Source organism: Meleagris gallopavo, chromosome 1, assembly GCF_000146605.3.
Source record: "Meleagris gallopavo isolate NT-WF06-2002-E0010 breed Aviagen turkey brand Nicholas breeding stock chromosome 1, Turkey_5.1, whole genome shotgun sequence".
Classification (NCBI taxonomy): Eukaryota; Metazoa; Chordata; class Aves; order Galliformes; family Phasianidae; genus Meleagris; species Meleagris gallopavo.
Window position 1 is genome coordinate 114,407,476 of NC_015011.2, and position 26,141 is coordinate 114,433,616.

At 37.9% G+C, this 26,141-nt stretch overlaps 2 protein-coding genes across 4 annotated transcripts in view; one reads left to right on the forward strand and one right to left on the reverse strand.

The window, feature by feature from the left end:
- Nucleotides 1–296: 296 nt before the first annotated feature.
- On the reverse strand, nucleotides 297–5,384 carry LOC104915244. Its single transcript, XM_010726037.1, has 3 exons — nucleotides 5,204–5,384; nucleotides 4,140–4,826; nucleotides 297–511 (listed from the first exon to the last, which is right to left on the reverse strand). Exons 1-3 carry the CDS (start codon nucleotides 5,382–5,384, stop codon nucleotides 312–314), a joined length of 1,068 nt encoding a protein of 355 aa, XP_010724339.1. The 3' UTR covers nucleotides 297–311.
- The window catches only part of CTPS2 (CTP synthase 2), a 59,601-nt gene continuing 37,940 nt past the window's right edge, over nucleotides 4,481–26,141 (forward strand). Inside the window, exons 1-13 of one of the 3 annotated variants that reach the window (XM_019621693.1) lie at nucleotides 4,481–4,563; nucleotides 7,749–7,955; nucleotides 9,668–9,838; nucleotides 10,135–10,235; nucleotides 12,071–12,187; nucleotides 13,522–13,605; nucleotides 17,507–17,587; nucleotides 18,901–19,052; nucleotides 19,287–19,419; nucleotides 22,612–22,700; nucleotides 23,426–23,520; nucleotides 24,409–24,471; nucleotides 25,066–25,109. In XM_019621693.1, the coding sequence (XP_019477238.1) occupies nucleotides 7,790–7,955; nucleotides 9,668–9,838; nucleotides 10,135–10,235; nucleotides 12,071–12,187; nucleotides 13,522–13,605; nucleotides 17,507–17,587; nucleotides 18,901–19,052; nucleotides 19,287–19,419; nucleotides 22,612–22,700; nucleotides 23,426–23,520; nucleotides 24,409–24,471; nucleotides 25,066–25,109 (1,296 nt within the window). In that variant the 5' untranslated portion in view covers nucleotides 4,481–4,563; nucleotides 7,749–7,789. Of the gene's footprint in view, nucleotides 4,695–7,748; nucleotides 7,956–9,667; nucleotides 9,839–10,134; nucleotides 10,236–12,070; nucleotides 12,188–13,521; nucleotides 13,606–17,506; nucleotides 17,588–18,900; nucleotides 19,053–19,286; nucleotides 19,420–22,611; nucleotides 22,701–23,425; nucleotides 23,521–24,408; nucleotides 24,472–25,065; nucleotides 25,110–26,141 lie in introns of all 3 variants that reach the window. The other 2 variants (XM_019621691.2, XM_010725429.3) reach the window with 2 other exon arrangements.

Sequence of the window (26,141 nt, forward strand, 5' to 3'; positions counted from 1 at the left end):
TATATATATATATTTGGTTTTCACATAGAATCACGAGGTTGGAAAGGACTACAGGATCATCTAGTCCAACCGTTCTCCTATCACCATTACTACGACAAACTACTAAACCATATCTTTTAGAACCTCATCCAGATGCCATTTCTTATTGTCTTTCTCCAGTACATCTACATCCTGAAGGAAATGAGCACTTGTGCAGCACTGAGTAAAGCACAGTTAACCACTGCACTTTTACCCTCAATGAACATTTTGGTCATGTCATTTATCATGGCAGGAGATATGTGCTATCGAAACACACAATTCCTAAAGCCAGCTTAAAGAAATTCTATTACATGCCAGATTACACAACAGTAAGCAAGCAGATATTTCAGGTCAAGAATTGAGAAATAAAATACCTTATCAATGATACTGTCGATTTTCCCTTCTTCTACAGACTTCTTAATGGTCTGTGCTGTTTCGGCAACAGATTCAGATATCTTTTTTGTAGCAGCAGTGGCGAAATTGAAGAGGTAGCCTTCAAATAGACGAGAAGAAAAACAGCTGAAATAAGACCTCCCTTCATCCAAGACTGGTACTAGATTTTCCTTTCTCTTTAAAGATTTGGATACCTACTTGAAGTCTTCCTTCTGAATGATTGAACCCAGCTTCTAACCTACAAAGAACTGCTAACATCCCATTTATCCTTTTCTGGTTCACATACTCTTTAATGATAACCAAACTGCAAGCTGGATCAAAGTTTTCTGTAAATCAGATCATTTCAGATCATACTTGAACATTGATTGCTAAATCAAACATTCATAGTAGCTCAATACACTGCTTTCCTTTAAGTTTTCTGAAGCAATGCATCTTTCAGAATTTCACTTATTTCTGAGACTTTAAGTAATAAAGTAACCATAGCAACAGTATTAAAACAGTTCTATTTTGTAGAAAATCAGCGTGCACAATACTGTCTCATGAAGTGAGACAACAAATGCATGAAAGTTCTGGAAAGGAACACTTCAGATTCCTTGAAAATTCTTAAGATAGAAGGTTGCCCTTCTCTACTTTGTGTCTTCTTTAGAGCTCCATTACAAACAACGTGACAGTTTATTCCTCTGAACAGGTTCAGGGCTAAATAGCACAGGCAGTTACCTTGTACTGTAAAGTTCTTAATTAAAGGAGTTAGAAAAATGTGAGAAGGTAAGCAGCAAGACCTCTGCCACGAATCTTTAGAAATATTAAATACCACTTTAATGACAGAGGATCTTAACACTCACATTGTTTACTTCTCAGATCATTACATGATGTCAGAAAGAAACACTATAATCAGATGTATTATTCCTGTAACATCACTGTTACAGTATAAGTGCCAGAGTAAATAATAAAAATTCTAGGGTTAGAAGTGAAGAAGTAATGGTAGATCTAAACTGCACAAAAATTCGAGTTCCTTATAGCTTAGAAATGTAAATAATAATAATAATAACAACAACAACAACAACAACTTCAAGATGTTAGAAGTATTTGAATTGTTCTAACACATTGCTGTTCACCACTGGTAGAATGAGGCACTTTGCAACATTCATGCCACCTTCTGGAAAGCTGACTTGTTCTTTGACCCATGTATTCATTCTTAACGTTATCACCAAATCAACACTGAAAAACGCAAATGTGTAGCCAAGTCCTTCAGCAAGTCCTTTTTTTTTTTTAATTCGTAACTTATTTCTATTGCAGATTTGTGGCAACTAAAGCTAAACTTTCTCCTAGCACTTGCTGGCATCTTTCTTATCTGTTTATCAGGCTTTACATCCATCACATGCTTTCTATTGCATTTTAGAAAAAAAGTCTATTCTCTACCTCTTGCATAGAGAAATATAGCACCACACTTTACAACAACAGAGAAAACAACAGGCTACTAGACTCTCTTCTCCCCACAAGCTTTCATTGGTTCTCTTATGTATCCCTGGAATCTTTCTAATCCCGCCTCTCTGGCAGCATTCAAGGCCAGGTTGGATGGGGCTTTGAGCAACCTGGTCTAGAGGGAGGTGTCCATGCCTACAGCAGGGGTTGGAACTACATTATCTTAAAGGTCTCTTCCAACCCAAACCATTCTATTATTACGTGATTCGTTCTATGATTCTAATATTTAAGTGCTTTAGGTGCAAAAGTTTGAAGCATTTGCTGCCCAGCAACACTTCGGTACAACTGAGCAAAGTAGTTCAGGCAAGTCCTGACACCAGCCTAAAGGGCAAAACACTTTTTCTTTCCATTAAGGACAAATTGAACATTCTTATGCTAAGGTACTTAAAAAACCTCAATAAGAGAAGAAACTTAGCCTCAGAAGAATAGTATTAGCAGTGGAAAAACAAAGCTTCCACATCCAGTTGACCAAGAAACCTTCATCTTAGAAGCCTATGTAAGAAAATCAGTCCAACGATATTTCTATCACTGATTCATATCAACAAACTTTTCTAAACCTTTTAATGATACAATAACAAGCAAAAAGAATGTATGTAAGGCTCCAGTTTTACCAGCAGAATTTGTTATGTGCTAGGAAAGTCTCACTCACAGCTACTTTGGCTGTTAGACCTTTAGAGTCATCCGTTACAAGAGCAGCCTCCAAATCCACGCAAAAAAACCCTTCCCATCCCAATCCTCTTTGATGTCACAGAGGATGAGTCCACATATCACTGTACCAAATTCTTACTACTACAGCAAATTACAAGACAAATATTTTTGTCACTAACATCCTCCATTTTTTCTTCTGAAGCTTCAAAGTATCCTCCTGGACAACTGGAGTAGATTAGGACCTACTTACAAGAACAGTCAGACACCTGACCAATCCATACAATTTGCTGCATTTCAGAAAGGTGAAGATGTGTACACCTCAGAAACACCTCAGACTGATGTCTCAGAAGACACTGAGCCAGAATTTCAGGGAACGCCTTCAGTACAGAGCTATACATCATAGCACTTTACCTAAGAATTTACACTAGTAATGCACAGTTCCTACCTACAGCCAACTACAACCCTACCTCTCTACAGATGAGTTCAACAAAATAATCAGACACTGCATTCCTATAAAGCATCAAAGAAACATCCACACCACTTCACAAAGCATGTGATTTGTACGTATGCATTGCTTTTCTCATACTGACAATAGAACAGGTAAAGAAATGCTGTTCATTTAGTAAGAGATAACCAAAAGGAACACCTGAAGCCATTTGTTTGGTTCATATTTTGAATATCCAATGCATTTTATACAATGGCTTTTGATACCTAGTGAGGAAGCATCATTTAACAGGGCACAGAACAGACAGCAACTCTATCTCATTACCAGTAATTGTTAATTAAAAAGAATCTCTGAGAAACAAACAAACCAACCGACCAAATAGTGGAGATGATATTGGAGGAGTAGCTTAATTTCAAACTTCTGCCTTTATCAGTTACATAGGACTGTTTGAGAACTATGGAAGACTGGACAAGATGTATAGAAAATTCCATCTTGTGAGAACCCAAGTGATGCACTTGGCATATAAAGCCATTAACAAATGCGATTCAGTAGAGATGCAAAACAATGATATGAGAAAACACAGAATAAAAAAAGATATGTGAAAGTAACTGAGATAATTTCCTACATTAGCTAAGCTGACCCAAATTATCATTTACATCTGGAAAAATATGTTTTAGGGCTTGTTTCACTATTTGCTTACTTTTTAAATATTCTGGTCACCTTGCTTTTACTTTACATCACTAAGTAAGCTATGCTGGGGGTGTAGAAAAGACAAAGAAGACAGCTCTTTAAGCGTGCAGAGCTGAGAACAGCAATTAACCTAAAACTTACATGCAACTGTTTAGTTCAGTTAAAGCTCAGTGCCAACGAGCAGCGCCAGGCGATTTACATCTAACCATGCACCGAACAGATCAGCCTTCACTCCTATAGCTAGTCGGCCTTACTCTTGCTATACCACGAGAGATTCACTGCTTTAAGGCTACATTATTACTATTTCTAAGCAGACACACATCGCTGCGCTCCCAGAACACGTCAGGCAAGAAGGAAAGCTGTTCTTCCACTTCAAGCTTCCCCTGGCACGAAGCCCCCCGCAGCTCGCCGTGCGTGGAACATCCCCAGGCCTGACCGAGGCAGGACAGGACAGGACACTCACTGCCGAATCCCTTGGCCTGGCTAAGGAGCGCGTCCGTATCCTCCTGCGGCTCCACCCGCTCCTGGCTCTGCGCGGCCGGCTCCGCGCCCGGCTCCTCCACCTCCTCCGCGGGGCTGCTCCCCTCCTCAGCCGCCAGCAGTTTCTCCTCACCTACCCGCTCCAGCCCCAGCCAGCTGCCTAAACCGCGCAACATGACGCAGGGGCGGCAGCGCAGGCGGCTGTTAACGGGCGCTCCGGCTGACAGACCCGACTCTCCGCACGGACTCCCGAACGGCCCGCTCCTTCCGCATACGTCACTTCCGGCCGCAGGGGGGAGGGGCTCTGTCTGAGAAAGGGGCGTGGCCAGGCGGGGCCGCGAGGTGGGAAGAGCGCTGTGCGCGCGCGGGTACCTGCGCGTACGCCCGTTCCCTTTCCCGCGCGGAAGGTAACGCCCCGCCGCCCGCTCCGCGTCCCTCGGCTCCGGAGGAGGGGCCGTTTCTTCCTTTGGGGTTGTGCGAAGTTCTCCGGTGCGTCGCGGATCCGCCCCCGTCCCGCGTAGGGTGCTCGCAGCTTCTGGTACGGGGAGAAAGTCTTTTTTGGGGAGTATCGTGGTGCTTCGATGCTTACGGTAGTTTCTATAAGCGGAGCCGTGCGTTACAAACACGAAAGTTAAAGCTGTCTGCAGGGCGCGCCTCAGCTTGTGGAGCTCTGGAGAAGAAGGGGGAACTTCGTGATTTTAGTGCTTAGGGAGAGAAAAGGAGCCGGCTGCCATTTCCAGCAGCTCCTGTGGTTTCCCAACCCACCTGTTGTGTGTTGTTTCTGCTGTGAGCAAGCAGTGGGCTTCCACAGCTGTAGGGAAATGGGGAAATCTGTGCTTCTGAAGATAGCAGCTCTCGTTCTGATTTCTGTCAGGGAAGCAGTGGGGTCTGTGAGTCTTGAAGTGACACGTGTTGAAGATCTTCCATTTCTTCATTCATCATCTTGTTTCTTGCTTTCCGTTACTCTGAAGTTCTGTCATTAGCGTGTTTGCAAGTTGTGAAGGGGAATGGAAAGAAGCTTCCTTCTTGTTTTCTTTTTTCTTTTACTTCCACTAGTGTTTGCTGCATGCCTAGCTGTTACCAGCTCACAGTAAATTCCAAGGGTTCTTTTCTTCTGGATTAAATACTTCGTATTTGTCTCCCTTTTGTGCATGCTGGTAAAGAAGTAATACTCTGTTAACTTCCTGCTATTCATTGTAAAAGCATTGATAATAAGCATTGTTACCATCTTGACCTCTGCTAACTGAAGCTCTAGGCCTTATTTATGTTAACTAATAACATCAGAAGAGCAGTTATTCACTCCCTACTGCTTGCTACCAGTGTTTAAAGAACTGTGCCAACTCACATCACATGCTATTGCCTGTTGTTTTGAACAAAATGCATATTTAGGTAAGGAAAAGCTATTCTTGACCCCAAGCCTTTTGCTTTGTGGCATGCTGTGCTATCATTGTTTTAGAATTACCTCAAGGGTTAGCCCCCAGATCTGCCTGAATGTAATCTAAATGCAGTTACAGGTGAGTTCCATTCTTCGTTCACTTATTTCAGATGGGCTGGAGACTTATACTATTGATTTTCACACACAGTGTATATAATGAGCTGTGACTTAAATGTTTGGAGGTATCAGTTCATACATGAAAGCTGAAGTGAAGAAATAAAGTTAGTTATTTTTATTTAAATAAATATTGTTGGTACTTTTCTGGCGGTTGTAAGGTCAAAAAATTCACTGGCACTTTCTCAAACAATTGAGTGCTACAAGATGAAAGGAATAACTAAGCCAAGGAAATACGACTAAATAGTGCAAGATGGCATAGGTGTGTATCTTAGATGCTTTTTTTCCCATTCAAAATCATATGATTGCCCTGGTATGGTATTTGAATCTGTTAGTTTGTAGTGGATTCTTTTTTTTTAATTATCTAGGCTTTTTGTAAACAGACTTTTTTTTTAGACAGTTTCTGTATATGAATAGCCATTGTTCTGTATGTGAGAATTATGGCATAGCCTTGTGAAACATGGTGTTGCATCCTTTTATCAAAGCTTTGGCAACATAACATACACGAGCAATTGCAGAATCGTAGAATGGTTTGGGGTGGAAGGGACCTTAAAGATCATCTAGTTTCAACCCCCTGCCACGGGGAGGGGGACCTTCCACTAGGTCAGGTTGCCCAAAGCCTCATCCAGCCTGACCTTCGACACTTCCAGGGATGGGGCACCCACAGTTTTTCTGGGCAGCCTGTGCCGGTCCTTATCACACTCTGAGTAAAGAATTTCCACCTAAATGTCTCCTCTTCCATTTAAAACCATCTGCCACTACGGTTCCTGATGAAGAATCCCTCTTCATCTTTCCTTTATGCCCATTTAGGTCCTGGAAGGCTAGTATCAGGTCTTTCTGAAGCCTTCTTCAGGCCGGACAATTTCAACTTTCTCAGCCTTTCTTCTTAAAGAGAAAGCTCCAGTCCTCTGATACCTCTTTGGACCTGTTCTTCTAAGAAATATACCTCTTTGTAAAGGCCCCAGAGCTGAACTCAGTACTCCAAGTGGAGTCTTGTGAGGCCAGAGTAGAGGAAGAGAATCACTTCCATCAACCTGCTAGTTACGCTGTCATGCTTTTTGTTCAGATAGTAGTTTTTACCACTACTCATAATTACAGTTACCCCTTTTAAAGGGTCATTTATTTCTCTTTGTAGTCTAGGAAGCTAAGACATGGGGAAGTTGACCATATTGAAGGCCATATGACACAGCTCTGTGCTATCCAAGGTTGCAGTTCTGACTTTGTGTGTCATAACTTTGAATGGTTCTCTAAATCTGAAACTTAAAACTGGCATAACATGGCTTTCTTCTAGTACAGCATCAACTTTTACTCTATCTCATGATCTAGGGAAGCTAGATTTTTCTTTTTAGATTTTATTTTCTCTGTAATTTGTTGGAGAATGGGTGGATATGTGAAGAAAAACTTTGAGGCTCATGGTTAATATGCTGTCATGTAAACGTAGATGTTTTGGTTCCGTTTTTCTTTTTTGCTCTTATATTCCATTGATGTGTAGGATACGGTAAGACCTTTGAAATACGTGATATGCTGTGAACTAGGGAGGAGAAATCTTCTGAAAAATGTAGTGGGTGATACAAAGATACTGGTACCTATAGGCTGAAGGTTTTGAAGGTAGATCTACTGAAGAGAGAATGTGATTGTTCTGGCTAATGTAGCAAGGAACAGTCTTAGAGCTAACTTCTCAAAACACAAATGAAACAATTAATTTCTTTAATTTAGGAAGAATCTAGGGTGAGATTAGTCTTGCTTAACTTGTGGTTCTAAAAGGTGGTTGGCTGTTCCTGTCATGTTAGAGAAGTCAGATGAATTATACCTGCTTTGGTTTCTCTACAGGGCAATGCATCTAATTACTATCTCTGTTTTCTCACCGATTGTGGGGAGGATTTAGACATCAAGCTTAAATAGCAACATATAAGGTGGGAGGGATTCTAAAGTGGTGATTTTGTTGTCTGTTCCTGAAGGTCATTTTGATTCTTTGCATAGAAAGACTATGTTATTCCCTGGGATGAATTTGCATTAATCAAATGTATCTCTTTGTCGTCTTAGATTTCCAGCTCAAAATCTGTGTGCTTGATCTGATTTTTCCAATGAAGTACATCCTTGTAACTGGTGGAGTCATCTCAGGCATTGGCAAAGGGATCATTGCAAGCAGCATTGGCACCATTCTGAAATCATGTGGTCTGCGTGTCACTGCAATCAAAATTGATCCTTACATAAACATAGATGCTGGAACATTTTCACCATATGAACATGGTATGAAGAACAGCGCTGTTCCGTTTTGTAGTAAATATTTGCATATTTAATCACATGTTTTAAAAACAACCAACCAAACAAAAAAGCAATAGTATAGTGGTTATTAGTCATTTTATCATCTATTTGGCAATGCAGTCTTGTTCCCTTCGTATTTTCAAGGGTGTTGTCTGCTCTAAGTAAAGAGAGGAGCTGTTGGGAGAAACCTCTGTTAGTAGAGGCTTACTTTCTATGAAATTCTGCTTTGTTGAGAAAAATTCTAGCTGTGGGCCTTGTTCAGTCTATGCTGTCTTCTGTTCAACAACAAAAAAATAAAAATTGGAATAGTACAGCAGAACTTATTTGAAGCTATATTGCTGGGCAGTTAGCTGTGAATGCTGCTACCTGGGTATCAGTGTTTTTAGTGTGAGTGTCTTCATGAGAGTTAGTTTAAGCTCTTATTTTAGTTGATGGTCAAGTCAAAACCATCAGTGGAACTTAGAAAACTGACTAGTGTTATTATTTAAAAGTATGTTAGTTTGGTTGGCTTGTACTGACTGCATTGATGAGCTGCATAGCAGTCTGATAGGCATTTATAATGCTGAACATTCATCTGTGGTGCTTAGTATTAGTATGTCTGTTGAAAACAGTGGTTTTCAAAGTTCCCAAGTGCCTTCAGACAAGACAGATTTCTGATTTGTTTCAGTTGTCAAGTTTTGCCTGCTTAATTTTAGTCTAGATAAACATTTTTGGAAGTGAACTGAAAGCAGTGCACCAAACCTCACTCAAAGCCAAATTGATCTAATGCAATACTCCTGCACTTTCAGAGTGCTACTGAGGCAGTTTTCCGAGGATGTTTTGCCTTTACTTTTGATCGTAGGACTCCTGTAATGACTTCAGATTTTGAGGATATTTTTTTTTTTGTTGAGGGTGTTCATTTGTTTTTGTTAAACTGTTCACTCAAATGTTGTATCTAGATGGGATGTATATTTTCATAGTCTACATCATGTCTTCAAGGGAATTCCTTCTTTTTGTCTCTTGTGCCGAGCTTTCTTACCTTTACCTCAGGATCTAGCAGTTACGATTTCTTCAGAAATTGGATTCAGAAGTTAAAGACTCTTCAGAGACTTAACGAAAATATAAGCTCTGAAGAATACTTTCGTTACATTTTTTTCAGGGTTGGAAATAACTATTGCAGTATGCGTAGTGAACCAAATACATGAGATCAATCAACTTAATAATAAATAATGAACACGTTTGAAGAAGCATTTTATGCTCATCTATACTCATTCTGGTTCAAGCCTTATTCAGTAAAATTTATTATTAAAAATTTATGATTCCTGGAAGTTACTTTCTCCTGATTGAGGATTGTATCGGGCTATTGAAATACCTGTTGAATGGTTTTTAAGTCTCTTAATATTTTAACCATATTATTTAAATCTGCGTTCAAAAATATTCGTCTGATAGACATTTGTGTAAAAATGATGGCTTAATATGAAGTCACACAATGACAACACAAATCAAGTTGCAGCATGTTTTATCTATGTATCATTTCAATATGTCTATTAAAAAAAAAAATGGTTTGGTTTGAAGACAAGTTTGTAGTTCTCTTGATTGTGTTGTGTGCTTAGCAGATTTTAGCTATTTTATTACTTTGCTGTCTATTATGGTTTTCTTCCCAAGTTTTCCTTATGTTATTTTTAATATTTTCACTTTCTTTTTTTTTTTTTTTCCAGGAGAAGTTTTTGTACTGAATGATGGTGGGGAAGTTGACTTAGATTTGGGAAATTATGAGAGATTCTTGGACATTAATCTCTATAAAGATAACAATATCACCACTGGAAAGATATACCAGCATGTTATCAATAAAGAAAGGCATGGTGATTACCTGGGAAAGACTGTTCAAGGTGATATTTTCAGTTCTGTGGCATGCTAGTCCATCCAGTCTTCCTAAAAGAGTGGCTAGAACAAGCTGCTTCTTGCTACATCAGCTTATTCCTTTCTCCAATCTAGGAAATACAGACGTATTGGTGTAATGTAGGACTTCTGGGTTCAAGGAAAGGAGGAATATATTAAAGAAAATGCTTGTTGATTCCATTTGACTTTCTGCTCCTTTTTTCCCCATTTTTTTCTGCACAAAAAAAAAAAGTTTGTGAGTCTAAAGTTGGATGTGCTTGCTTACTACTCCTGCTTTGTCTTGTAGTTGTTCCACACATCACTGATGCGGTTCAGGAATGGGTAATGAATCAGGCAAAAGTTCCTGTGGATGATGACAAAAAAGAGCCGCAAATCTGTGTAATTGAGGCAAGTATAAAACCTCTTAGGTGAACACAAAGAGCTAGTTTGTTCTCTCTTTCCTATTTACTGCTTTAAAAAAAAAAAAAGTACAAGCTGAAGCTTTACAGAGAGCAGTAATACAAATACACATTTTGTATTCTCGATGATTTGTTTTGAGGGTGATAGGCGTGGCTGTATCTCCACAGGTTTTGTTATCCTGACTAAATCCTGCTGGAACTGAGCTGCTTAAGAGTTTACTAGTTGACAATAAATGGCTACCTTAATTTTATAATGTGGAGTATCTATTCAGAGACGCAGATGTTTGACTGAAGCTATATCCTATAAATGGTATTGAGGAAACTTAGGTAATATCTGAAATGCCGTATGGTCAGTAGGAGAACTTATACAATTGTAGCTACGTGGCTTCAAATGCTCCATCTTGCTGCTCGTGGTCATATTTGCAGGAATATATTTCATCATTATGTCAAGTAGTTTCCTACTTTCTAGTTTCGTTTTGAAGATCTCTGTGAGCAACTTTGTTAATCACTTAACCATGATGTTCTGCATGATGGATCCAATGAGTTTCACTTACGCTTAATAGTGCATGATGACAACCTGGAGAAGTGCGGTCAGTAATTGCTAGGTATTACTGGTAGGGTTGAAAATACAGAAAATAATTATACCTGATAATCTGACAGAAGAAAATGTTGTGGATTTAATGCCAGAAGCCACCACGATAATCAGCAGTGTGATAAACTTTATGACCCAAGATACTGAGTTGCTCAGCGTTTCTTATACAGAACAATTTTTCTTAATCAAAATACACTCATTTATGTAGCTATATTTTTTAATGATGTGCACAGTGAATAAAACATTTAATGCAAGCATAAAACCATTAAATGCAGAATTTGCACAAGAATGTTGATAAGTGACGATCTTTGAATGGTCAAACTTTGAACGTAGTTTTGTTTCCTCCATGTAAAGGTTTTTGCACTATAGTGTCAGCCTCATGAAGATATTTTTCTTTAAGACTGTAAGCATAAAGTTTTTTTGTTTTTTTTGCCTATTGCAAAAGTCTGAAAGCACTAGGATGAATATGTGTATCAAGAACAAATGTAGAAAGGTTTTCTGGTAGCATGTGAACACAAATATGCAACTCTGTAGAAAGCCACATGGTGGCACAGAAGGATCATTCTGAAATAAAACTACTTCACAGGACTTCTGTGCTAAACTGCTTCACTGGGTATTTACTACAACTCTTTGCATCTTTAAAAGACTCATGTCTTTGAATTAGGTTTATCATGGAATTAGTGTTGGACTGTGGCTTGGTAGTAAGTATTTGAACTGTTTTCAATTTAAAATATAATTTTCATTGTCCATGTAGGATTTTTCAGTGTTGGAAAGCTGTTCTAATTGAACAATCAAATTGTTCTAATCTAATTACTGGTAGATATTGGTATCTTATTGTTTGTGATTCCTTATTGATCTGGGGGTCAGGAAAATGTGATTTGTCTAAACAGATACTGTCAACTTAGCTATTTATTAACTATTGATCACCACTTTGGAAATAGTAAAAGCATGTATTATTCTGTAGGACTACATATCTCCCTATCTCCCAAACATGCTTGATGTAAAGTGAGTATAATGGAACTGGAAAACTGTTACGTGGTTTTCATTGGAAAGAAAACATACAGAATATATGCGAATTCTTTGCAGAGTATGCCTGCAAATTTCATTTGCCTTTGTATTTTTTTAATAATAAAATTCAGATAACTTGTTAAATATCCAAGAGAGAAACTCTTCAAAAAGTATTTTCATTTATTTTACTTCTGGCACTGACCCATTCAAGCTTTCTTTTTCAGCTCGGTGGAACTATTGGAGACATTGAAGGAATGCCATTTGTGGAAGCATTTAGACAATTCCAGTTCAAAGCAAAAAGAGAGAACTTCTGTAATATCCACGTTAGTCTAGTACCACAGGTAAATTTTTAAAATGTTTTTAATTAATATGTAATCTTTACTCTGGATAGAGCTTTGTATTTTTTTATTTCTCTGATTAGGAAGAGTTTTTGGAAAGGATTAAAGGTTGAGTGATAAAGGCCAAAAGGTGGCTTTTTCTTCAGAGAAGGCCAGCCTCGTTGGGATAAATAAAATCCTTGCTAGAACATTGAAACACATTCTCACATCAATAAAGCAATTAAGTTATCAACAAAAACTTTATCGATGCTGATTAGTCTAGAAGCCTAAATATGGTTGTGTGTTGCTCTGGAAAGTACTTGTACGTTATGATCCTGTTAAGAAAGGCACCCAGCCTCTGTAGGATATTATTTCGGATTCTGTTTGTTAGAACTAAAGTTGTAAGGTGATGGAAACCCCAGGTGATGTAGCACTAAACCATACTGGGCTGATCCTTTTTAGTCATTTGACCTATTATGTGATTTTCTTAAAAGAAAACAATTGTTGTTTCTGCTGTTAAGCTGAAATTATGTTCTTATCAAACTTGTTGCTGCGTTCCTAGATACAGGGAAGACTGTGCAGTGATGCTATCCCTAGTACCATGTGATAGCTGCCTGCAGGCTCCACTGGTGCCATGAGCTGGCTGAGTTTATGCTGTGGCTAAGTATATCCTGTGCCCAGGAGATTTGTGTGGAATGGAACAGCCTCAAGGCCAGGCTGGATGTGCTGTATAGAACAGTCCTGAATCCACTCAGGTTAACTACTGTGTGGAGCACCAACTTCTTGGTATGTGGTGATACTCCAGTCAGGACCATTACAACTTGTAGTACAGAGCTGAAAGTATTTTACATTCAGACTAAATTTTACTTCAGGAGGTTTTCTTCAGCAATTTCACTGGGGAATTCTTGGTAATGAATGTTGATAGTATTGATGTGATTGTGCTTTGTATAGTTAAAGAGATACTAACCACTGCAGCTAATACTCAGGAAGTTTAATTCTGTGTACTATTTCCTACGTCTGATTGTTTCTGAGGACTTAAGGCTTTATGCTGTTGGATGTTTTCCATTTATTAGCAAAACCCAAGAAAGATTCTTTTCTTACCCAAGTCAATTATGTTGAAACTTTTCCTTTGAAAGAACAAGACAAGGTAAACCTGACCTGGTCATGTGTTTCTTCCCAGAATTTTTGATGTGTATAATAACTGTGGTGCAGTTTCTGTTTCTGACTTGTCATAGCTCTGTTTCAATATACTTATTTCCTGCAAGGATTATTATGTGCAATGAATTTTCTTTTACCTGACAGCTTCTGTGTTAATATATTTTAAATACTATTTGAGCTTTCAAAATATGTCCTTCTAGCCTAATGCCACCGGTGAACAGAAGACAAAACCAACACAGAACAGTGTTCGAGCACTGAGAGGCTTAGGCTTGTCTCCAGATTTGGTGAGTTCAGAAGTCAATAAATACAAATCTATGTTTACACATCATCCTAGAGGTATCTGTACGTAACAAGTGGTCAAAAAATGGGCCTTAGTCTCCTATGAGATGCAAGAATTTTAGAAGAAAAACAACATATTTACTGTACTACTTCACTAAATTAAATTGCTCAGATTTGCTCTAAGATAACACAATCCAGTAACTTTTAGCAAATATGGGGGCTTCTAGCTGTGTTCTTTGTCCAAAGGGATCTTTGCAGCAAAACCGTTCTGCATTGTTTAAAAATAATCTGAAGTTCAGATGTATCAGTTCACTTTATGGAAAGACCTAGAATACTTCAACCTTCTACCATTCTTTCACAAATTAATCTTGTGTAAAAAATAAAGGGAAAGCAATCCTACCTGTGAAGTCCAGCTTTTAGAAATGTTGCTGTTTGGAAATTGGTGAATCTTCAAAGTAAGGTTACTCAATTACTTTCTTCTGTTGAACAAGTACCACATATTATAGACAAGGCAAAGCCAGCAAGTTCCACCTCATGTGAGTTGGTAGCCGATGACAAATGCTTAACTTCCATTCTCTCCCCCAAGTTCTCTAGTAATGAGTATGTGCTTAATGCCCAGATTTACCAGTGTTTGCCTCACTGGCACTTTTACCTAAGGAGCAGAGAAGGGACATAAGTTAATTATAGCTCCCTGTGGCAATTCCTGTCTTCCACTGAGGGATGTTAATCTGCTTGTACAGGTGTTGCTTGCAATGAAACCAGGGCAGTACGCCTTCAAACACCAATACAGCCCCAGTTCAAACTGGATAGTTGTGCAAATCAATTATGTCTATGTATTATATTTCTTTCTGTGATTTCTGTGATAAACTTTTGCAAGAGTTTATTTTGGCATATGTCCTTTTCTAGTGTCTGGACATTTTAAGGGCCTCATCTTGATGCTACTTTCCATGGAAGAGTGCAACCACATGAATTAGTGACAGAGGTGTAGTGGAAATAGATGTCAATTTAAAAAAAAAAAAAAAGGAAAAAGAAAAACCTTAGTGGCAACAATTTGCCACATCAAGTGGAAAAAAAAAAAAAAAAGAGATGTTTAAGTTTCTTTCTATCCCTTTTCACAGTTAGTTTTTTGAAATGTAAAAAATGTAAAGTTTTCTTCAGGACTGGCCCTTGTTGAACAGGTTTGTTTTGCAAAAAGCTGCTTGGAGTATCCAAAGCAGGACAAATAGGCAAGCTAATGATTAAACAGCATGGTGTGTTGGGTTCAGCGTGATCCCATGTAATGCTTGGCACAGATATTAATTCACTTGCTAATACAGCACTGTGAATGAGAACAATGAATCTGCCCCACACTAGCCTCATCTTTTTTTTTTTTTTTTTTAAATAACAGCACTGTTTTACACTTGTAATTTTCTAATTACGAGGGGAAAAAAAGTTCTGTGTCAGTATCTGGTATTAAGTTCTGATGCAGGGCAACTTTATGTTGATAACATAGTTTTCCCATTAAGTTACAAAGTTACACACATACTTTGTTTTCCCTCAAAATTTCGAGAAGTGCCAACCAACATTCTTACTGTTGGAAGACAAATGAAGTATTTATGCAGTCAGAACAGGTAACCTGTTCTCATCATGAAAATATTTTGATACTTGTCATGTGAACAGTAATTCATGAGGCCATTGATGATCTTTACATTATCAGCTGTAGTTGTGTTTGTACTGTAGACACTGTTTTCAGAGACTGTATTTATACTGGATAGGGGAGAGCGTGGACTTATTTAGTTACATACATTTTTAAGTTTTATTGCATGAGAAGACTTAGCATTTTATCAGCAAACATGTTTTTAACTACACATTCAATTGTTTTTTATAAATAAGATGTTTGAAGGCTGTGTTAGGTAGCTTCAAACACCTTTCACTGGATAACTGTAGTATGTTTGCAGAGGGAATGAGTTGAGTATTTACAGCACTGCTCAACATTCTGAGCTTTGAGGGCTAAAGTTAAAATACCTCTGTATAGGTATGCATAGTTGTAATATGGAAAGTTGGGTGTGATTTTTCTTTTTTTTTGGTAGGGCTTTATGATAACTGCCAGTGCCTCCTTTTATTTTTTGCAAATTTTTTTTGTTTCCCAAATTAATTTTTAAAAGCTTGTTACGTGCGTGTGGAATCAGAGGGAAGTAGGTTAGTCAAGTCACTTCCACATATCTCCTTGCTTGGAGCAGTTCAGGGGCTGCCAGCAGCACAGAGAGTTTGTTTCATTTTTTTGCCTTGTTGCTGTGTTTGAGGACCAAAGCACAGAGATTACACTGTGAACAATGCCTAGTGGCTGTGTCAGTAAGCTGTCAGAAGAAAACATGAATATAGCTGCTCTCTTTTTCTTGGTGACACTTGGAAAGTGGCAGTCAGGAGGGCTTCCTTCATAAGCTGCATTGCCAGGCTGCCTGGTGTTAGCTTGGCTAGGCCTGTTCCTGCAGGTAGCAGCAGCCTCCCTGAGGTGGCATGCCGTGCTGGTCTCAGCTGTCTGCATAAAGGAGCCTTTCTGTTCTCCTTGGGGAGTACCAAGAGCTTAATGAACACACTGTGACTGCAGTTTTCATGGACTATATTGCTGCGTCTTGAAAGCTGATTGTATGTTTGTCCATGCTGTCCTATTTGATTGAATTGTACCCGTTGTCTTGTTTGTATTATGTTGCTTTGAGATGCATCTCAGCCACTGTTGTTGCAGTTTTGTTTTCATGATGTTTCTGATATTTTTTATTATATTTCTGTGACTTGAATGCTGTCTCAGGAAGGAAGGCAGATTTCCAAGAGGATTTAATCAAGCACTTGTGCTATCAAGATTTATGAATAAAGTTTTCAAACAGAATTAAATTCTTCAATATAAGCTACGCTTAACTGAAGAGAATGTACAAATTGTTGCACACATTTTTTTTTTTTTAATTTTTATAAGACTAAGCAAACATTTTCCCTTAAAATTGACCTTTATTTTCCTGATTCTAGAAGTTTTGCAAGGGTAAGGGAAATTATTTAAGACTTCATCAATATCAGTGTAGCTAGACTGCATTTCAGCAATGGTATTGAAGAAGGTCTACTAGTTTCTGAACAAGAAAAGAGGTTAATGGGTTAAGTAGTTGTGTATACTAGAAAGATGGGGAATTAAACTTTTAACAGTATCATTGAATCCTTGAAGTATAACCAAGTACAAAATAACTCGAGGTAGGAGGTTAAGTTATCAGTAGGCACATTCAGAGAGCAGTTGTACACTTTGTTAATTGCCTGATGTTACATAATGAAAATAAAAAATCTCTTCGAACAAACACCAAAACACCCATTTATTTTCTTTGTTGGGGAAAAAAAAATCAGTATTTTCCAAAATCCCAGAGTTTGATATGTTTCAGCATAATAATAGCACCAATAAACCATAAAGTTAAGAGTTTTCTGTTTTTCAGCCTTCTTTTTACTGTTATGTACAAATTAAGAACTACAAAAAAAGATACTGAAATGATAGAAAACACACATATAGTCCAAGTATTATTCCTATGAACTTAGCTGGTAAGATCACAATATTTCTTTTTCATTGTGTTATTTATACTTACAGACCTGCCTCACTTTATGTAAGGAATATTACAAATAGTAGTTATAAGCGAGGAGAAAACAAAATACATACAGAAGGTGACAGATTAATAAAAATGGGTCAGTATGGGCAGGTTAACTGAATACTTTTACCTGGTTGGTAGATGCTTGTGAGCTGTGATATTCTGTACAACTCCAAAAGTGTGCAGAAAGATTAAGTGTATTTGCTTGTGCTGTGCTTCCAAAGGAAGTGAACTTCTTCACAAACAGTACTGAGTCTTCTATTGTTTCTTTTCTGAGAAAGATTTAAGATTTTTTTTTCTTCTACTATGACAGATTGTCTGCAGAAGTGCAAAACCTATAGAAATGGCAGTGAAGGAAAAGATCTCCATGTTCTGCCACGTGGAGCCTGAGCAGGTCAGTACTTCAGTTATCATGAGTTATATATGTGGGTAAGCATACGAGAACATCCATGCCTTTCAGTTTTCCACTTCAGATTATTTCATTACATTATAGTTGCTTTTCTGACTTTTTCTTATATTATTATATGTACACTTCAACACTTAATGTCAAAAGTTTACATGTTAATTTTCATATATTGAACAGTCCTTAACAATTTTAATGCGTGTTATATTTGGTATAATTACTGAATAGTCTGTGGGGGGGAAAAAGAAAGTTAAATAAAGGAGTAGATTTTGAATATATAGTTAATTCGCTATATGTTGTCATGAAAACTGTGCAGTCTCATGCAATAACCAGTGCTGTAAGTATGGTTGGTTATTGTCTGTAAATCATCTAAAATGCTTATAACAGTGGATAAACAAAGCCAGCCCTAAAGCTAGGGATTTTGTTTATGTCCAGAGATTGTCACAGCCGCTTGAATATGGCGACAGGCTGAGAGAGTTGGGGTTGTTCAGCCTGGAGAAAAGAATGCTTTTGAGAGTCTTATAACAGCCTTCCAGTACCTAAAATGGGCTTAAAAAAAAGATGGGGAGGGACTCTTTATTGGGGAGTGTGGTGATAGGACAAGGGGGAATGTTTTTAAATGAAAATAAGAGAGATTTAGGTTGCTTATTAGAAGGAAGCACTGGAACAGGTTACCCAGAGAGGCTGTGGATGCCCCATCTCTGAAGGTGTTCAAAGCCAGATTGCATGGGTCTTTGGGCAACCTGGTCTTCTGGAAGGTGTTCCTGCTCATGCCACCATATTCCAACAAACAAGGTGATATTTAATGTCCCTTCCAGTCGAAGCTATTCTGAGATACTTTGATTGTAATTAAAGCTAAGGGATGGAAAGGGGGAAGGTCATAGTTTTGGCATCTGTCTTCTCAGGTAACAGTTATGTGAGATGAAATCCTGCTTTCCTGGAAATAGGTAAACATCTGTCTACTTATGGGAAATAGTGGAAAAATTTGCTTGTGCATGTATTTTGTTATACTCATTAAACTGTCTTTATCTTAACTCGGGAGTTGTTTTCAGTTTCATTTTTCTGATTCTCTCTGTCCATTCTGCAGGGATGAGTGAGTACTCACTCTGCGTGAGTGTCTGGCACTTAGCTGCCTGTTGGAGTTGAAGTTCAACAACTGCCCTACTCACTCAAAAGAAACTTATTTAAAAAGTAGAATGTATGTAGAATACAGAATGTACGTAGCATGCAAAAATAGAATATGTATTTACTATGAGAAATATTTAGGTAAGAATGTTTACTGTGCTTTTTTTTTTTTTCTTTAGGTGATATTTATCCATGATGTTTCTTCCACTTACCGAGTACCAATTCTGTTGGAGGAGCAAGGCATCATCAAGTATTTTAAACAGAGGTTGAATTTACCCATCGATGACCAGCCAAGTGATCTTTTAATGAAATGGAAGAAAATGGCTGACAGGTATGCTGACTCCTGCTGCTTTTTTGGGAGCTGTTTGAATTCAGGTTAGGTTTTTAGCTGACCTGGGACAACCAAACTGCACTGGGGTCAGTAGCATGTTGCTGCTGCAACACCTGTGGAAACTCTGGGTTTAGAAACATTGACACTTCAGGGATTTTAAAAGATGCTTTGTAAAGTTAAAGAAAAATGAAACGTGAAAATGGATGTAATAATCCAAAAACTTGTTTTTGTCAGATATGAAAGGTTGCTGAAGGTGTGTTCCATAGCTCTCGTTGGCAAGTACACAAAACTAAGTGATTGCTATGCATCTGTTTTCAAGGCTCTGGAACACTCTGCACTGGCGATTAATCACAAACTGGATTTAATGGTGAGGATCTCTCTGGATTTTGCTTTCAGGAATATTTTGAATATACATTACTAACTGCCATCATGTCAAGCAGCTTTTATTCATATGAAAATTAAAAAATGAATCATGAATAAATACAGACTGGCTAAACATTTTTTTTAAAGTAGTGTTTAGAAATGTAATTGTTTTATTAGGAACTAAACTTAGCTGAAAAGATTATTGATAACCCCAAACTGGATCTGATTATTTGATTTACTTTCAAGGTTAGGTTTCATTTGTTATGCAACTGCTTATTTTGTTAGTGAGATTAGCTTAAGAAAGACAAGAGATAATAGGCAAATTGAAAAGCAATTTATTTTCTTATTAAAATCTGCTGTGTGGATCCTTGTATAAGTATTAAATTTGTTCTCTTAAATTAAGAATAGAAAGTTGAATTACACAGAAACTGTTATTAGCTTTGTTACTGCTGTTAACTATCCATTTCTATTCTAGGGCTTTGATGTGTGGGAAGGTCTGGGGCAGAGAAGCAGTGTGGAAGTGTATATTGGTATTTATGAATGGGTGCAGAGGATACTTTGGTAACTTGCAATAGTAATAAATAGTCACAAAGTATCAGCAACAAAATGCTGGTTTAGTGTGATTCAGGAAGAGGTATTAGGTAGATCAATCAAAGTAGGCAGTTGAAATATTTTTCTGTAGGGCTTCTTCAAAGAACGAAGTGTGTTAATGTATTTCCTAGGGAGACAGAAAGAGATATTTCTTACCAACAGAAGAAACTGAGAAAAACAAATTGCTTAATGCCTTTGTTAATTATATGAAAGATGAGATGGAGTGCAGCCGAGAAAGTCTGAGGATGATACTAAACTAAGGGGAGCTCTTTGTGTGGTGGCTGTTACTCTGAGGGACCTTCACAGGCTATGGGAATGGGCTGACAGGATCCGATGTTAGAATCATAGGTTGGAAAAGACCTTAAAGATTGAGACTCGATGATCGGGCTATGCAACCTAACCATACTACCCTAGTTCTAACAATCCTCTGCTAAGTTGTGTTGTCATGTTGAACAGGGGAAAATGCTAGTCCTGCATCTGACATTGAGTAACTTGATTAATAGTGCAGGATGCAGCACACTTGACTAAAAAGTAGCTCGGGGAGAGGTACTTGGAGTTCCAAGTTGATGACGAGTTGAGCGTGAGCCGACAATGTGCCATTGCTTTGAAGAAGGCCTACAACATCCTGAGCAATACTGTGGTAATAAGTGGCATCATATGATGAGGGTAGCTGAGGGTAGTCACTGTTCCCCTTCTGTACAGCACTTTTAAGACTGTGTATGTAGGGTGGTATTCAGTTTTCATCTCCCCAGTACAGGCTATGTACTGACATAATGATTGAGTTTGAAGTAGGGCCACAAAGATCAGAGGGCTGAAGTGCACGTTTATGAAGAGAGCAGAGTAAGTTTCTTCAGTCTGAAGAAGAGAAAGCTTGGGAGGAATCTTATTGCTGTCTGTATCCAAGAGAGTGAAGAGAAAATGAGTCAGGCTCATTCCAGAAGTGTGCAATAGAAGGTTGAGAAAATGTGACAAGTATTGACTTGACTTAAAGAAAAGAAAAAAATTCATTGTGAAAGCAGTTGAACTCTGAAACAGTGTGCCCAAAGTGGTTGTGAGGTCTCCATCCCTGGAGAATTTTACATCCTAACTGGAAATGCCCTGAGCAACCTGCTCCAATTTGACCTGCTTTAAACAGGGATCTTGTCTAGAATCTTCCAAAAGCACTTCCAATCTATGTGATTCTGTCTCTCTAAGCTATGTGATTCTGCCTCTCTAAGTAGTGTTTTATGCTGGCAGGTGCATAATTGGAAATATTTATGATATTTAAAAAACTTTTTTTTTATTATTAGTGAAGTGTGCCTAGAATTGCAGGTACATGGTTAACAAGGCTTACTTGCATCTAAAGCTGAGTTCAGTGGAGCTTTTTCATTAACAAGCATGGGAATGACTGATTGCTAAAATTCATTCTAGCCTGGTGTTGAAGTGTGCTAACTGACAAGGATTCCTGCTGTATTTATGTGCATGCATCAACTTCTTTTTTTCCTCATCAGAAGGTTCTCTATATAAACCTGTGTTCCAGAAGAACTTCTTAATACTGTATATGGGATCCTGCTTGCAACCTAATATCTGATATGTGAATGATAAAATGTTGATGCTGCTTGAATGTGCTGCTTCTCTATGCTTGGCAGGGAAACTACAATTAACTTTAGCTGTAGTTAGTTTTTTTTCCTCAATTTTCTGGTGTGATAAAGCATCTTTTCAGTTTGTCTTCTCGTACCAATGTAAAATAGCAAGATCCATAGGTAGTTATTTTTCTGTTGTGTTTTTGATGCCTTTCAAAGAATGGAAAAAGGAGAAATGTTAGCTGTGAGGCAACTCTATCTTGAAAATCGTAGGCGATCTTTATATCTGTTTAATTTGTTCACACACAAATGAATACTGTCATTTCAGATAATCTAGTTCTTACAGTGCATGGCCACTGCAGCAGGATGCTACTAATTATGCTATTTTCAGAAAGACTGTTAAAACCATGAATCAAACTCTGAAATTCTGTGTCTCTAATGCAGTATATAACTGCTCCAGTCATTTACTCTAGTGGTGCTTCAGGAGCCATGCTTATTAGTGGCAGTATTGGTTCTAATTCAGGATCTCTGGTAGGACATACACAGTGAGCCTGGCTTGCTCTCTACAGTTCATGCTTTCAAGTCAACCCACGCGAGATCTTTCTCACAGGCTAGACAATGCAAGTTTATCCAGTCTTGAAGATTAGATGAACAGTGGCACACAAAAGCTAGTAAAATAAACATCCTAGCTACGTCTCATTTGGATGTCAGTACAAGGTCAGCCCCAGCCCTTGATTGGTGCCCAGATTTCCATAGAAACTAAAGCTGGGTACATGGCTGTTGAGCATTCAAGCAAGTCTGTGTACCTGGAGGGGCAGGAAAACAAGGACTGGAGGTGAGCAGGAGCTCTGGAGCTGATGTGTGAAGAAAGGAGCATGGGGTGCAGCAAGTAGAGCAAACATCGAATCTTCACTGTAGTTGCTGTAGTTTTACTGAGAAATTTACCTGAAGCTCTTAGTAGTCACATCATACAAAAGTTGCTTATGAAGTATGTGCTTTCTCTGTGGAAGAAAATACTATAGTATTGAATATCTTTTTCTTAGTATATAGACTCAACAGAACTTGAGCGTTCTACAGAAGCAGAGAACTCAGTGAAATACCATCAGGCATGGCACAAGCTGTGCAAAGCAGAGTAAGTGTTTTGAACCTTGAATGTGGTATTTACTTAGTGTGATGAAAACTATTTCAGTGAATCACTTCTCAGTGTATCCAAACTTTTGTTTCTTATGGAATGGGACAGCCTTGCATGACTGGTGTCAAGATAGTGAAACACAACAAATTGTGGAATTGCTCTACATCCTCAAACTCTGTTTTAATCTCTTTAGACAAATTGTAGTTGTTAGTTTTGGATAGCTAGTTAAAATATTTTCCTTAAAGTAAGGTCTGTTTGTCAGTAACTATAGTCTGTGGCCATGCATCACAGTGAAGGGTAGAGAAAAGCTTAGTAAATGCGTATGCCACTCTGAAAACCTCTTTGTTATGAGTTGTTGTTTGGCTTTCAATTTTTATTTGTAAGGACACTTAACTTGTTGTTTAGATGCATTCATTTTTTCAGTGTTATTTAGTAGTCATTGAGTTTTGATTTTAAGATCCTGCAGTGCTGAATAAACTTAGTGAATACACTGCTAATAGCTGTAGAAAGCAGTGAGAACTTCACTGTGTAGTAAAGAGTCAGGTGAGAATTAGGATTGATAGATGAGACAAATTCCCACATTTAAATTCTGTATGGTAGTAGGACACATCTTTTGTGCACTGTTTTTGTTCTTTTGTAATGAAAAGTCCATACAATCTGAGAAAAACTTCTTTTGGTGGCTTGATTGTATTTGTTAGCTGCTTTATATATGGTTGTCGTTACAGTGGCATTCTCGTCCCGGGAGGGTTTGGAATTAGGGGAACAGAAGGCAAACTCCAAGCTATCTCCTGGGCAAGAACAAAGAAAAAACCTTTCCTCGGTAAGGTCATTAGTGTCAGTAGTTGTGTTTTGGAGGTGTAGAGAAAGCTAATTTGATATTTAAAAAAAAAAAAAAGTGGTCTTCCCAACCTGCTAGAACAGGTGTGTAAACATCTACTATGTTGTTAGTAAGTAAGAAGAAAAATACTGTCAATAGAATACTAAGAAAGAATTCTACATGTATGTTGTTTGGAACATGTGCCTTATAAATTATGTCTAGGGTCACAGTCATGTACTGTAGCTGCTGTATAAGGAAGAAAAAGGCCTTTCCTACCTTTCCTATTCCAAAGGCTTTATTTGCTATATTCACATTTTGCATGGAGATTCTGTGTACCTTAGTGTGGTGAAATCAGTATCATACTTGCTAATCAGTGTGCAGAAAACGAGCGTCTTTGGACGTGTGCAGTATTAAATAATTTTTGTTGATTTGTCTGATATCTTATTACAACAATTCTTGAAAGTTTCATATGGCCTGTCAGCTAAATGCTCTGTGTGTAAATCCCTGGAGCTTTGGTCCTCACTCTAGATTTGGTACAATTCTATAAATAACAGTGGCTATTTGCTGAGATAAAATTAGATTTTGGATATACCCAGGCTTTCAGCTTTTGTTTCTTTGCAATAATTATTTGAGAAGAAGATGGGAGGGGGAAAAAGGAAGAAACGATTTTTGAAAGAGTTTATAGCATGATTGTTTCACATGTATTCACAGTACACCAAGTCTGAAGTTTGCCATTTTTGTTCTAGCTTTCTGGTAAGTCTCTGTGTATACACAGGGTACTATGGTTTCTGAACAGCCCCATTAAGATGGAACAGTACTTTATCTGCCCTGCTCTTTGTGCTGTTAAATACTGTTTTTTTGTTTGTTTTATTTTTTTGTTCTGTCTTTTAGGAGTTTGCCTGGGAATGCAATTAGCAGTTGTGGAATTTGCAAGAAACTGTTTAAATTGGAAAGGTGAGCTCAGAATGCTGGTGTGAATGTGGTTTGCTTAGATGGAGTTTTATTCTACACGTGAAATATTTATCTATTTTTAGGTAGATCCTAGGATTATCCTTAAATGGTTATGTTGCAAGAGCTAAGCACCCTGTACAAAGGAGCGGGAACTCCTGTTATGCAGATTGTTCTGTAACTTGCTTCCTGACTTAAGCACATTTTCTGCAATACTCCTTATTGTTCACCTTTGTGACCACTTGCTGGAGCGTACAGGTGTGGTGAAGAGTTAAAACGTGAAATTAGGCCTCGCTTGCTTTTGCATACTTTGTTGGTGTTGCTAAATAATAGCCATTGCAGCAGTAATTTGAAGAGGTTTAGCTCACCGGTGAACTACTACCACTAAAAATGGAGATGAAGAAAGTTTGGCAATTGGGAAATGCAGTCTGTGTGACTGAGGTCACAGGAGAGTGCTTCCAAAGTGGTACAGTATGTCTTTCAACAGGCAAGATTGAAGTAGAGATGCAGACAAGTAGAAAAATGTCACAGAACTGTTCTTATGAGTCTGTAGTGCTTGTAGAACAATGGTGATGTACTGTTTTTGAATTTTTTTTTCAGATGCAAATTCTACAGAATTTGACCCAGACACAAAAAACCCTGTTGTAAGTACTGATATTTCTCCTGTGTGTGTTTTGTGTTTAAAAAAAAATAAGCAAACCCTGTGGAAGTTACAGTTGATCTATGTTTATACATGAAGCGATGTCCGTTGTCTTTATTAAGTTTTACTTATATAGTCATTTTATTTTTGAATAGTTCCTTGCCTTCACCTGCTCACTTCTGTAATTTGCCACAACAGTATTTTATTATTAAGTTTTTAATAGTTTCCTTAGCTGTTGGCAAATGCTGGTAGTAGACAATAGCACTAGTTTTTACTGGAGAATAAAATGTAAAGAGAAGCTGGAAAGTGTAGAACAAAGCCATTAAAATATAAACTTATACAAGAAGAGATTATATACAAAGCTGTTGGAAAGTTTTTCTTCCTTTATTTGAATACTGGAAAGTAGGCACTCTTTCCTGCTGACCCCACCCACCCAATGCACATTCATCTCACGGTTCTCCTTTTCAGAAAAACTTCTGTGCTGTAGGTAAGCCAGGGTTCTCAGTATGGGATGCCAATGGTAGTATTTTGGGATGGAGTTCCTCTGGGTGTGTGTTCTAGTTTGGGAGAATGTAGTATCACATTATCCATAACAGTAAAACTTAAAATGGATCAGTAGGGATGGGTTTGTAAAAGTGAAATAGGATACATATGTACATGTGCAAAATCAAGTAGGGCCTCTGTGCAAGATCCTTTAGTGATGAATTAAATGCATTGCTTGTGATACAGAAACAGTAGCTTATAAACTTCCTTCAAAAGAGTTTTATTGGAATTCTAAAGTAAAATACTTTTTCACATCTGCTTCATCTGCAGCATGCAGATAGGAGTTCTTAAAAGTATTTTACCTGTTTGTCAGTGTTATTTACATACATAGAAGAGATAATCCAATCTGAACTTTTGAAGGTTAACTTGAGACTGCTACAATTACATTAATTGTGAGATTTTTCCCCCTTCCTAATGTATGAGAAGACATACTTTTTACTGAAGGGATCAATTTCATAAATAGCAATGTGTTGTAAAATGTGGAAGTTGTTGA

What these genes read in the sequence shown, in the direction of transcription:
- LOC104915244 (XM_010726037.1), bottom strand. Translation starts at nt 5,384, where the DNA reads ATGGTAACAATGCTTATTATCAATGCTTTTACAATGAATAGCAGGAAG. An exon ending in TGCAGCAAACACTAGTGGAA is followed by an intron (nt 4,827 to 5,203) that starts GTAAAAGAAAAA and finishes CTTCTTCTCCAG; the next exon opens with AGCTCCACAAGCTGAGGCGC. An exon ending in CCAGGCCAAGGGATTCGGCA is followed by an intron (nt 512 to 4,139) that starts GTGAGTGTCCTG and finishes GTCTATTTGAAG; the next exon opens with GCTACCTCTTCAATTTCGCC.